Source organism: Corvus moneduloides, chromosome 3, assembly GCF_009650955.1.
Source record: "Corvus moneduloides isolate bCorMon1 chromosome 3, bCorMon1.pri, whole genome shotgun sequence".
NCBI classification, from domain to species: Eukaryota; Metazoa; Chordata; class Aves; order Passeriformes; family Corvidae; genus Corvus; species Corvus moneduloides.
The window spans coordinates 121,308,425-121,319,373 of record NC_045478.1 but is presented as its reverse complement, the minus strand read 5'-3'; the positions used below and the strand labels follow the sequence as shown (position 1 = coordinate 121,319,373).

General features: G+C 58.5%; 1 protein-coding gene across 1 annotated transcript; it reads right to left on the bottom strand.

The window, feature by feature from the left end:
- Positions 1-6,824: 6,824 nt before the first annotated feature.
- FOXA2 (forkhead box A2) lies at positions 6,825-9,130 on the bottom strand. Its single transcript, XM_032104413.1, has 2 exons — positions 9,044-9,130; positions 6,825-8,571 (listed from the first exon to the last, which is right to left on the bottom strand). Exons 1-2 carry the CDS (start codon positions 9,128-9,130, stop codon positions 7,318-7,320), a joined length of 1,341 nt encoding a protein of 446 aa, XP_031960304.1. The 3' UTR covers positions 6,825-7,317.
- Between the last annotated feature and the right edge of the window lie 1,819 nt (positions 9,131-10,949).

Below are 10,949 nucleotides of genomic sequence, written 5' to 3'. Positions count from 1 at the left end.
ATCTGCCGGGATTTTATGGGTTTGGGAATGATGGTTCTGATCGGAGCCAGGGGGACAGAAGCTCCTGGAAAAGCCCCTTTGGAAGCAATTCCCACCTTCTGTCCCTTTTTCCTGCCCAGGGCTGCTGGATTTGCACCCCCATCCCCCCCCCCCATTCCCAGGGGTGCTTCCAAAATGGATTTGTGCATCCAAACTTCCATCCCTTCCCTGTTTTCCTCCCACCGTGGATCCCGGAGCTCCAAGGTGGGACAACTCAGGAAAGCTTTGGAAAGGTTTGATCAACGCCAATTTTGTGGAATTTTTCCTGCCGGAATTTTTCCTCCTCTCCAAAGCCTTCCCTGTGCTCACCCTTGGGAAACCCCTCAGTGCATCCCCCAAATTTGTGGGAAACGCAGCATTCCCGAGGTGCTGTTATTTTTCCTGCTGCTTCTGTGAAGGCCGGCAGGATCCATATCCCATCCGGGATCCATATCCAGGCCGTGTCCCCATTCCTGCCGGGAATTACTGGAGCGTGACCCAGGTATCGCTGCCGAGGACAGACACAAAGAGGCAATCGGAGATGGGAATCTTGGCCTTTAATAGGGATGAGGACATGGATGAATCCCGATTTATCCCAACTCCTGCTGCCACCGACTCCGTGTCCATTAGCTGAATAAATAAAGGAGAGGGAAGGGAGAGCGGGAGCAGGGAGCAGGGATAAGCAGAGCACTCCAAGGGCTCCCAAATCCCCCAGTAGCACTGCCTTGGGAAGCGCGGCGGGAAGCAGATCTCCACCTTTCCACTCCAGCTGTTTTCCAACAGGCATCAGCAGCATTCCTTGTAATGCTGGTGGGAGGAAAACCCTGTGGAAAAGGACTCCTTGCCAAGGGAGAGCTCCTTGTCCGGCCTTCCCCGGGATCCGGGTGCAGGAATCAGTGGAGTGTCGGGAATTCCCAAAGCACAGCCTCGTCCCAGATGATCCCTGCCTTTCCCACATTTTCCTTGGAAAAGGGGCTCCGTGGTCCAGGGGAAGGGGAGAGGGTGGAGCAGGAATGAGGCGGTATGTGAGGAGGGGGAGCTGCTGGAATGGGGTGGGAAAAGGAGGGAAAGGGGGAAGGAATGAAAGGGGAAAAGGGGGGAAAAGGAGGGAAAGGGGGAAATGGGAAAGGAAAAAAGAAAGGGAAAAGGGGAACGGAAAAAAGAGGGGAAGGGAGGGAAAGAGAAAAGTAAGGGAAAGAAATGGGAAAGGAAAAAGGGAAGGGAAAAGAAGGGAGGGGAAGGGGAAGGGGAAGGGGAAAGGGAAAATGGAAAATCCAGCTGGAGCCATCCCTGCCCCGCTGCCCCCTCAGCCGCCTCCGCCTCATTCCCGGGTTTTAAACACTTTTCCTTTCTCTTTTCCTTTTTTTCCCCCCTATTTTTTTCCTTTCTTTTCCCTGGAATTCCACTCCCAGCTGTCCCTGCAAACAGAGCAGCCCGGGGGGAGCCTCCATCCCTGCATCCCTGCATCCCTCCACCCATCTTTTCCCAAAAAAATCCCCGTCCCGGGCTCGGGGCAGCTTTTCCCGTTCTCCCATTCCCTCTTCCCGCTGGGATCCATCCCTGCCGGGGGCACAATCCCCCTGTCCCCGCCGTCTGGAGCCGATCCTGGGATTTTCCCAGTGTTCCACAGCCTCTGGACACCCCGGAACGGGAGTGCTCCTTCCAGAATATTTGGGGGGGGAAAAGAACCCTGAGTGCGGGGATATTTTTTCCGCTTTTTTCCCCCCTTTCCCCCAATTTTTTCCCGTGTTTGGTTTTTTGCTCCCTTTGATTTTTCTTTTTTGAATTTTTGAATTTTTCTTTTCCTTTCCTCTCTTTTGTTTTTTGCCTTTCCCCCCTTATTTTCCTCTCCTTTTCCTTATTCCCTTTCCCCTATTTTTCTTTTCCTTTTTCTTCTTTCCTTTTCTTTTCCTTTCCCTTCTATTTTTTATCTTCTTTTTCTTTTTCCCATTTCTTTAGTATTAGTAGTAGTATGGTTTATTTTATTTTATTTTTTAAAATTCCCTTTTATTCCCTTTTATTCCCTTTGATTCCCTTTGATTCCCTTTAATACCCTTGTATTTTTATGCCCTTCTATTTATTTTATTTAATTTACTTGCTTTTATTCCAAGAGACCCAACGGCTCCCAAATCCACCTTTCCCACCTTTCCTCGGCTCCAGCGGGATCAATATGGAAACAACACCAAAAAAAAGAAGAAAGAAAGAAAGAAAAAAAAATATCCCGCCAGTTCCTTTCGCTCTTCCCGCATCCCGCGGCTCCGCAATCCCGGCCTTAACATTCCCAGAAATCCGGAGCCGGCGGATTCCCCATCACCCTTTAATGTTTCCTCTCCTGTTCCCTGGAATAAACTTCCAACCCTTCTTTTTTTTTATCCCCTCCTTCCTTTTTCCAGCCCCTTCCCTACCTGGTTTTTGTGGGTTTTTGGGATTAACCGAAGCGGATTTTAACACCCCCCCAAAAAAATCCAGGATTAGGGCAATTTCTGGGAGAAATAGTGGGAACTGCCTTGAGCCTGAGCGGAATTGCAGCTTGGAAAAGGAGGCTCCATCAGTTTCCCGGGAGACGGGATAAGCCCTACTTGGGTGTTCCAGCTCCTTTTAGCCCCACTAATAATTAGTCCCATCCCAGCCCCGAGCTGTCCTGTTTTGTTTTTTTTTTCCTTGGGATCATCCAGAAATGCGCTGGATGCTGTGGGCAGGGAAGGCAGGGCCGGCTCTTCCAGCGTTATCCCGGAAGGCTTGGAGGGGGTTGGAATTTGGGATCCCACCGGGGCTTCCCCGTCCTGTTTGTGCTTGGATGTCCTTGAAGCTATCCCTGAATGTCATGAAGGACCGGGATAATTAAAAAAAAAAAAAAAAAAAAAAAGGAAAAGTCGCTTTTCCTGGAGGGAGAAGTCAGGGGAAAAATCAAAGAAAACTGTGGATAACGGAGGGAAGGGATGCGGCCGGAGCGGGGCCGGTTTGGGAGATCAGGCCCTGCCCGATCCCGCTCGGTATTCCCAAACCGCACCCCAAAAAAAACCACCCTATCCCGGGATTGGACGGGAATGAACGGGAAAACGGAGCGGGGCCACAGCGATCCCGGCCATTGCGGGGAGCTGGGAATGCCCGGGAGGGAAAGAGGGAAAAGCAGCCGGGAGTGGCAGGGCAGGAGCGGGGGGGGACAGGGGGCACGGAGCGCTAATTGAAGCTGGCAGCGTTAATTAGCCGGAGCTCATTAGCGATGTCACCTGTCCCGGTGAGGGGACACGGCCGGGGACAGGGACACGCTGAAATTCCCGGTTTTCCCAGCAAACACTCCCTCGGGAATGTTTGGATCCCGTCTGTTTTGGCCCACTCAGGGTGCAGGAAAGCGGGAGCCACGGGAATGGCACCGGGAGCGGCGCTTCCCGGGAAAAAACCCCTCCCGGGACAAAGGGCTGGGAGGAAAAACAGGGCGGGAAGGGGGAAATCCGCTAAAATTAAAATGGAGCCCCCCAATTTCAGGGAAGCAGCGGGAAGAGGGAGGGAGCCGGGCCCGCACGTCCCGCGCGTGTCCCACGGTTTTTGGGGCTGAACTGGGCAGAATCGGGGCCTCGAGGCGGCTCGCACGCCCCAAAACTCCTCCTGTGCTCCAGGACTGGGAGACAGGATCCCAAAAAACGCGGGGCCTCGGCGGATCCCCCAATTCAGGCTGAATCCATCCCTGAATCCACCCCCGAATCCATCCCTGAACCCATTCCTGAATCCAGCCCTGAACTCATCCCTGAACCCATCCCTGAACCCATCCCGAATCCATCCCCCCCGCGGCCTCCGCGCCGCTCCCCTCGGCCCCGGCGGCTCCGGGGCGAGCCGAGGAGGAGAAGGCTGAGGAAGAAAAGCTGGGAATGAAGCGGGAAGGGCAGGAGAAGCAGGAGAAGGAGCGGCGGGTGTCCCCTACCTGCGCCCCGGCCGCCGGCCCGGCTGTGCGGGAGCCGGGAGCATCCCGGAATTTATTGGAGCTCCAACTGTGCCAGTGTTGACTTTAGCACAAAGCAAAGATTTCGCCGGGCGCGCGGTTAAAAATGAATATTTTACCGCGATATCGATCAGCTCCAGAAAATTCACTTCCAGCGGCGCGGGGGGGGCGGCAGGAAAGGGGCCGCCATGTAAGATCTGTGTAAATTTGCTGAACTCTGACGTGGTGGGGAAAGTTTATCCTCCTGGAATTTGGAGCTCCATCCCCACACCCCACACCCCCTCCCGCCCCCCCACTCGGCGCTCGCCGCTCCTGCTCCTTTTTTTTTTTTTTTTCATTTTTTTTTTTTTTTTCGTTTTTTTTTTTTTTTTTTTGTTTACTGACTTTGTTTATTCACAGCTCACGGTTGCTTAAGCAGGCAGGAGCAGAATGCGCTTGCTGCGAGGTTGGGGCGGCGTGGAGAGAGGGGAAAATGCCAAAGGGAGGAGGGAAAGGGAAGGAATAGCGCCCAGCCGGAGCGTTTTGGGGTTGTTTGCCTTTTTTTTCGGGGTCGTTTCTGGTGAAGGGGAACGGGAAATGAAGGGAGGAAAGGGGGAAAAAGTGGGGAGGGAAGAGGGAGGGGGAACGGGGAGAAGAGATGGAAGCGGGGAGGAAAGAGGGAGGGAAAAAATGAGGGAGAAGAAATGAAAGAGGAGGGGAGGAAAAGAGGGAGGGAAAACGGGGAGAAGAAAGAGAAAGGAAGAGAAGAAATGAAAGGAGGGAGAAAAATGGGAGTGGGGAGGAAGAGAGAGAAAAGAAATGAGAGGAGGGAGAAAAGCGGGAGGAAAAAAGGAGGAGAAGAAAGAAAAGCAGGGGAAGAAAGGAGGGAGAAGAAAGGAGGGAGGAGAAATGGAAGCGGGGAGAAGAAGAGGGAGAAAAAAGGAGCGAGAAGAAATAAAAGTGGGGAGGGAAGAGGGAGAGGAAAGAAAAGGAGGGGAGAAAGGAGGGAGAAAAGGTGAAGGAGGGAAATAAAAAGGGGAGAAAAATAAAAGGAGAACATGACAGGGGGCTAAAAGGCGGAGGGAAATAAAAGAAAGGAGGGAAATAAAAAGGAGACGGGAAAGTAAAAGGAGGAGGAAAAAATACAGGAGGAAAGGGGAGAGAATGAAAAGGAGGGGAGGAAAAATGAGAGGGGCGAGAAAAAACGGGAAAGTAAAGCTGGAGAGAAATGAAGGGGGCGAGGGGAAAAAAAGAGGGGAGAGAAAAATAAAAGGGGGAGAGAAAAATAAAAGGGGGAAAAAACGAAAAGGGGGAGAAGAAATAAAGGAGGGGAAGGAAGAAAAAAGGGGCGGGAAGAGAAAAAAAAATAAAAGAGGGAAAAAGAAGAGAAAAGGGGGGAAAGGAAGAAAAAAGGGGGGGAAAGGAAGGGAAAAGAGGCGAATGCTCCGCGGAGGGAGCGCGATGCGAGCGGGACCGAGCGGGGCCGGGCCCGCGGCCGGCGGCGGGGGCGGGGGGTGTCCTTGTCCCCGGAGCGGCGACACCCCCGCGCCCGTGCCCGCTGGCCGCGGGAGCCTTTTATGTGCTAATGGCAGCCCTTGCACGCCCCGCTCGCCATCGTGTGTGTCCTTGGAGAGATCCCGACACGTTTCAGCCCCGTTTTGTTTTTGGGGAAGTTTCTTTTTTTTTTTTTTTTTTTTTCCCCCCCTTCTCCTCTCCACCCCCCTCTCCGCGCTCCCCTCTCGTTCCCTTTCTCCCCTTTTCTCTCGCCGCGGACAATGCGGATTTTTAAGAAGGATTTGGGTGTTCAGTTGGGAAAGCAACATCGCGGCGTGGCCGGCGCCGCGTGGGAAAAACAACAAGTGGTTGGGAAAGAGGGGGAAAAGGGAATGGAAGGAGAGGAGCCGGGCACCGCAGAGCCCGGGAGGCGTTGAAAATAAAAAGCTCTGCGCGTTTTCCACCTCCCGCGGGAAAGCCGGGATGCCGTCCCGGGAAAGGCAGGCATGCGCTGCTGCCGCCAGTCCGAAATCCCTGCCGCTTAACGCGGCTGGGAGGGTTTTTCCAGGATCGCGGGGCTTTGGGAAAGGGGTCCCTGCTTCCCACCTTGCGGGGCGATGCGGGTTTTCCCTGGCCGGGGTGTCGGAGAGGGATGGGTGGGAACTGTGGGATCCCAGCCGGGATCCTGCCGGGATTCAGGGGTACCGGCGGGGATAGCGGGATCCTGGAAGGGACAGTGGGATCCCGCGGGGATGGAGGGGTCCTGGAATGGATGGAGGGGTCCTGGCGGGGACAGCGGGATCCCGCGGGGATGAAGGAATCCTGCAAGGGACTGCAGGATTCTGCTGGGAATAGCGGGATCCTGCGGGGACGGAGGGGGTCCTGCAAGGGACGATCGTGGCAGAGACACCGGAGATTCCAGCCGGGGTTGGAGGGATCCCGGCGGCGGGGGTGGAGGCATCCTGGCAAGGACGGAGCGATCCCAGCCGGGTTTGGAGAGGACGCAGCCGGGGCCGGCCGGCTCGCGGAGATCCCGGGAACGCCGGCAGGGCCGGCGGCGATGGCAGCCGGGAGCGGCGGGGGTCCCGTCGGGCGGCGGCGGCGGCGGAACAGAGATGCGGGGGAAAAGCACCGCCAACACGACTTTAATGGAGTTCTGCGGCAGCCGCGGCCGCCCGCTACCGGAATACACAGCGCGAAGCCATAAATAAAGCGTACAGAAACGAGAAATTCATCCCATCCAAGTCGTTTACTCTCCCGGGAACATCAAGCGTTTGCTTCAATTACAACGATCTATCCTGCCTCTTTTTTTTTTGTTTGTTTTAATTATTATTATTATTATTTATTTTTTCGTAATTTTTTTCTTTTTTTTTCTTCTTTCCCCCCCGTTGTTGGGTTTTTTTTTTCCCCCTGCCTATTCTTTCTTTTTTTTTTTTTTTTTTTTTTCATTTTTTACAACGTTACGAGACTTTTGGTCCTCGGTTTCCGAACTAGGAATATTCACAAGGAAGGAGGGGTTGCTTTTGCCCCGCGGGGGGTTTATTTTTTGCCCCCATCCCCCCTCGCTCGCACACAAAAAAATAGATATATTTAGACCTCGTGGCGACGACGACAACGAAAAAAATCCAAACAAGCCCCGGAGAACCCCCCCGCGCCCACCCCGCCGAACCAAACCACCCCACGCGGAGCCCCCCACCCCCGGGTGGATTTGGGAAGGGCTGCAGATTCCCGAATGGATGCAAACATCTGGAGCCAACAGAAAAAAAAAAATAGATATATATATATATATGGATATGTACCGTGCTCAGAGTCCACTGCGAGGGGCATGGGGCCGGGGGCGGGGGGGGGGGGGGAAGGGCTTCCCCCTTTTTCCAGGAGCGCCTTCCCGCTTAGGAGGAGTTCATGATGGGCCGGGAATACACGCCTTGGTAGTAGGAAGTCTCTCCGGCCAAAGGCGAGGCCTCCAGGGCGCTTTTGTTCGTGACGGGCGCCATGGCCAGGCCCGCGGGCACGGGCGAGGCGTAGCCCGAGTAGTGCATCACCTGCTCGTAGGCCTTCAGGTCCATTTTGTGCGGGTGGTGGTGCTGGTGGTGCGGGTGGTGGTGCTGCTGCTCCGAGGAGGACATCAGGTTGTTGATGGAGAACGGGTGGTTGAAGGCGTAGTGGTGCTCGGGCTTGAGGTGGCCCTCGTGGGCCAGCCCGGCGTGCGGCGGGGCCAGCAGGTGCTGGGCCGGCGAGGCCGAAGGCTCTCCGGGGCTCAGCCCTTTCAGGTCGGCCAGGGCGCGCTTGTGGTCCTGGCACGGCGAGGAGCTGGCCGGGGACTCGGCGCCCGCGGAGCCGTCGGAGCCCCCCGAGGAGCTGCCCTCGCCCAGGGCTTGGTTGGGGGCTTGGCCCGGGCCTTTCTTGCTGCCGCCGCCGCCAGCGCCAGCGCCGCCGCCGTCCTTGGCCGCCAGCTGCTTCTCGCACTTGAAGCGCTTCTGGCGGCGCAGGTAGCAGCCGTTCTCGAACATGTTCCCCGAGTCCGGGTGCAGCGTCCAGAAGGAGCCCTTGCCCGGCTTGTCCGGCGAGCGCGGCACCTTGAGGAAGCAGTCGTTGAAGGACAGCGAGTGGCGGATGCTGTTCTGCCAGCGCTGCTGGTTCTGGCGGTAGAAGGGGAACAGGTCCATGATCCACTGGTAGATCTCGCTGAGGGTCAGCATCTTGTTGGGGGACTGCTGGATGGCCATGGTGATGAGCGAGATGTAGGAGTAGGGCGGCTTGGCGTGCGTGTAGCTGCGCCGGTAGGTCTTGGGGTCGCGCGAGCGGTTCAGGTTGGACTGGCCGTAGATGGGGCTCATGGAGTTCATGTTGGAGTAGGGCGCCAGGGCGTTCATGGAGCCCGCCTGGCCGCCCATGGGGCTCATGCTGGGGCTCAGGTGGGCGCCCATGGCCGGCACGCCGGCCGAGCCCATGGCCGGCATGGCCCCCGCGCCCGGGGACATGCCCGTCAGCGAGGGGCTCATGCCCGTGTTGGCGTAGGACATGTTCATGGAGGTGGCCGCCGCCGTCATGTTGGCCGTGCTGCTCATGGCCGACATGGTCATGTAGGTGTTCATGCTGTTCATGCCCAGCCCCGCGTTCATGTTGCTCACCGAGGAGTAGCCCTGCGGGGACAAGCGACACAGGGCACGGGGATGGCGCCAGCCCAGCCCAGCCCAGCCCGGAGGCGCCGCAGCCGCGGGGCTCCGCGGAGGGCACGGCAGGAAAGGGTTAAATCCCGGCGCGGGGCGGTGGGGGGGGGGGTTGGGGCGGGGGGGTTGTTTTTCTTCTTAATGAAACCCAAATATATTTTGGGATCTGTGTTAAAAAAGACGCGGTGGCAGAGGGAGCGGCGGAGCCGTCCGGGAAGCGGAGTTGCAGGAAGGGAAAGGGAAAGGGAGAGGGAGAGGGAGCGAGAGAGGGACATCCCTGCCCGGAGAGAGAAAAATACCTGGAGGGGTGGAGGGAAAAACAGGGAAGAGCCGCCCGCACCGCCACCCGCAGCCCGGGACCCCCGCCCGCAGCCCCGAGCCGGTGCCAAAGTTAATCCCGTCCCGGTCACCGGGGGGTTTTGGGGGGCCCCGGCTCCGTGCTTACCTCGGGCTCCCCGTAGTAGTTGCTCCAGTCCGTGTGCTCATGGCCTTCCATTTTCACGGCTCCCAGCATACTGGAAGTGGAGTGCATGGCAGTTTAAAATTTAACAGCCACAACAAACGGCGGCGGAGAGCGACCCAAAAAAAAAAAAAAAAAAAAAAAAAAAAAAAAAGGAAAGGAGAAAAAAAAAAGGAAAAAAAAAAAAGTCCCCAACCCTCCCTCCCCTCCGCCGGAGCCTCTGGAGGAGGAGGAAGAGGAGGGAGGGAGGAAGGGGGGGATGGAGCGGCGCTGGGGCTGGGGTGGGTTTGTTCCGCCGCCGCTCCTTGGGTGGGTTCTCGCAGCGCTCCGCGGCGGAGAGGCGCCCGGAGGCGATGGAGGAGCCGGAGGAGGAGGAGGAGGAGGGAGGAGGGAGGAAGAAGAGGAGGAGGAGGAAGAGGAGGACAAGTGCTGCAGTGACGTGGGTGCCCCAGTGATATAGCACGGAGCGGCCGGGCGAGCCTCCAATCCCCAGGTCCTCGGCTGCCCATTTGAATAATCAGCTCACACCTAGGCGGGAGCGGCTCCTCCGCGGGCCCGCGCACCTCCGCGCGCCCCCGCCCCGCGCCGGGGGACACCGCTGCCACCCCATCCCGATCCCGGGGGACACCGCTGCCACCCCATCCCGATCCCGGGGGACACCGCTGCCACCCCATCCCGATCCCCGGGGACACCGCTGCCACCCCATCCCGATCGCGGGGGGACACCATTCCCACCCCATCCCGCTCCCCGGGGACACCGCTGCCACCCCATCCCGATCGCGGGGGGACACCATTCCCACCCCATCCCGATCCCCGGGGACACCGCTGCCACCCCATCCCGATCCCGGGGGGACACCATTCCCACCCCATCCCGCTCCCCGGGGACACCGCTGCCACCCCATCCCCCTCCCCGGGAGCACCATTCCCACCCCATCCCGCTCCCCGGGGACACCATTCCCAGCCCGCTCCCCGGGCAGCCCCGACGGCAGCGGCTCTCCCGCAGCATTCCCGCCGGGAGCAGCCCCTCTGGAGCGGCTGAGGGTCCCCCCGAAGTCCCCGGTCCCCCTCCCCACGCACCTTTGCTCCCGGGGCTCTGCCTCCCCGGCAGCCCGGGACCCGGCTCTTCCCGGCAGGAAAACCGGGACTAAGCGGAGCGGGGAGAGCAAGGAAAGGGGCGGGCAGCGCCGGCGGGGCCGCGGGGGCCGGCCCGGTGCGGGGTCCCGGCGCGGATCCCGGTGTGGATCCCGGGGCGAGTCCCGGTGCGGGGTCCCGGTATGGATCCCGGTGCGGATCCCGGGGCGAGTCCCGGCGCCGGTGCCGGTGCCGGTCCCCGTACGGATCCCGGTGAGGATCCCGGTGCGAGTCCCGGTGCCGGTCCCGGTACGGATGCCCGTACGGATCCCGGTGAAGATCCCGGTGCCGGTCCCGGTGCGGGGTCCCGGTGCGGGGTCCCGGTGCGCTCCGTCGGGGCAGCGCCGTTGCCGCTGCCAAAGCGCCTGGGAGCGGGGGAAAGCAGGGAAGGAGGAAAAGAGGGAAAGAGGAAGGAAGGAAAGAAGGAAGGAAGGACAGACGGGTGGCCAAAATCACCCCCCCGCGAGTCTAAAGCCCCCCCGCCATCGCGGTGCTGCCGGCGGGGGGGGACCGAGGGCGACAGGGAGGGACCGGGGGGCTTCCCCTCGTTCCCACCGCCCCTTCCCAGTCCGCCGGGAGCATCCCCGGCGCTCCCGAGAAGTATTCCATGAATTCCCACCTTGGACTGGCCACCGTCATGAAAAAAAAACAAACCACCAACCCGACCGCAAACCCGATTTGTTTGCTTGATTGTTTATTTATTAATCTATTTATTTAATTACTTATTTATTGATTGAGCTGGCGCTCCCCGCAGGGGCTCC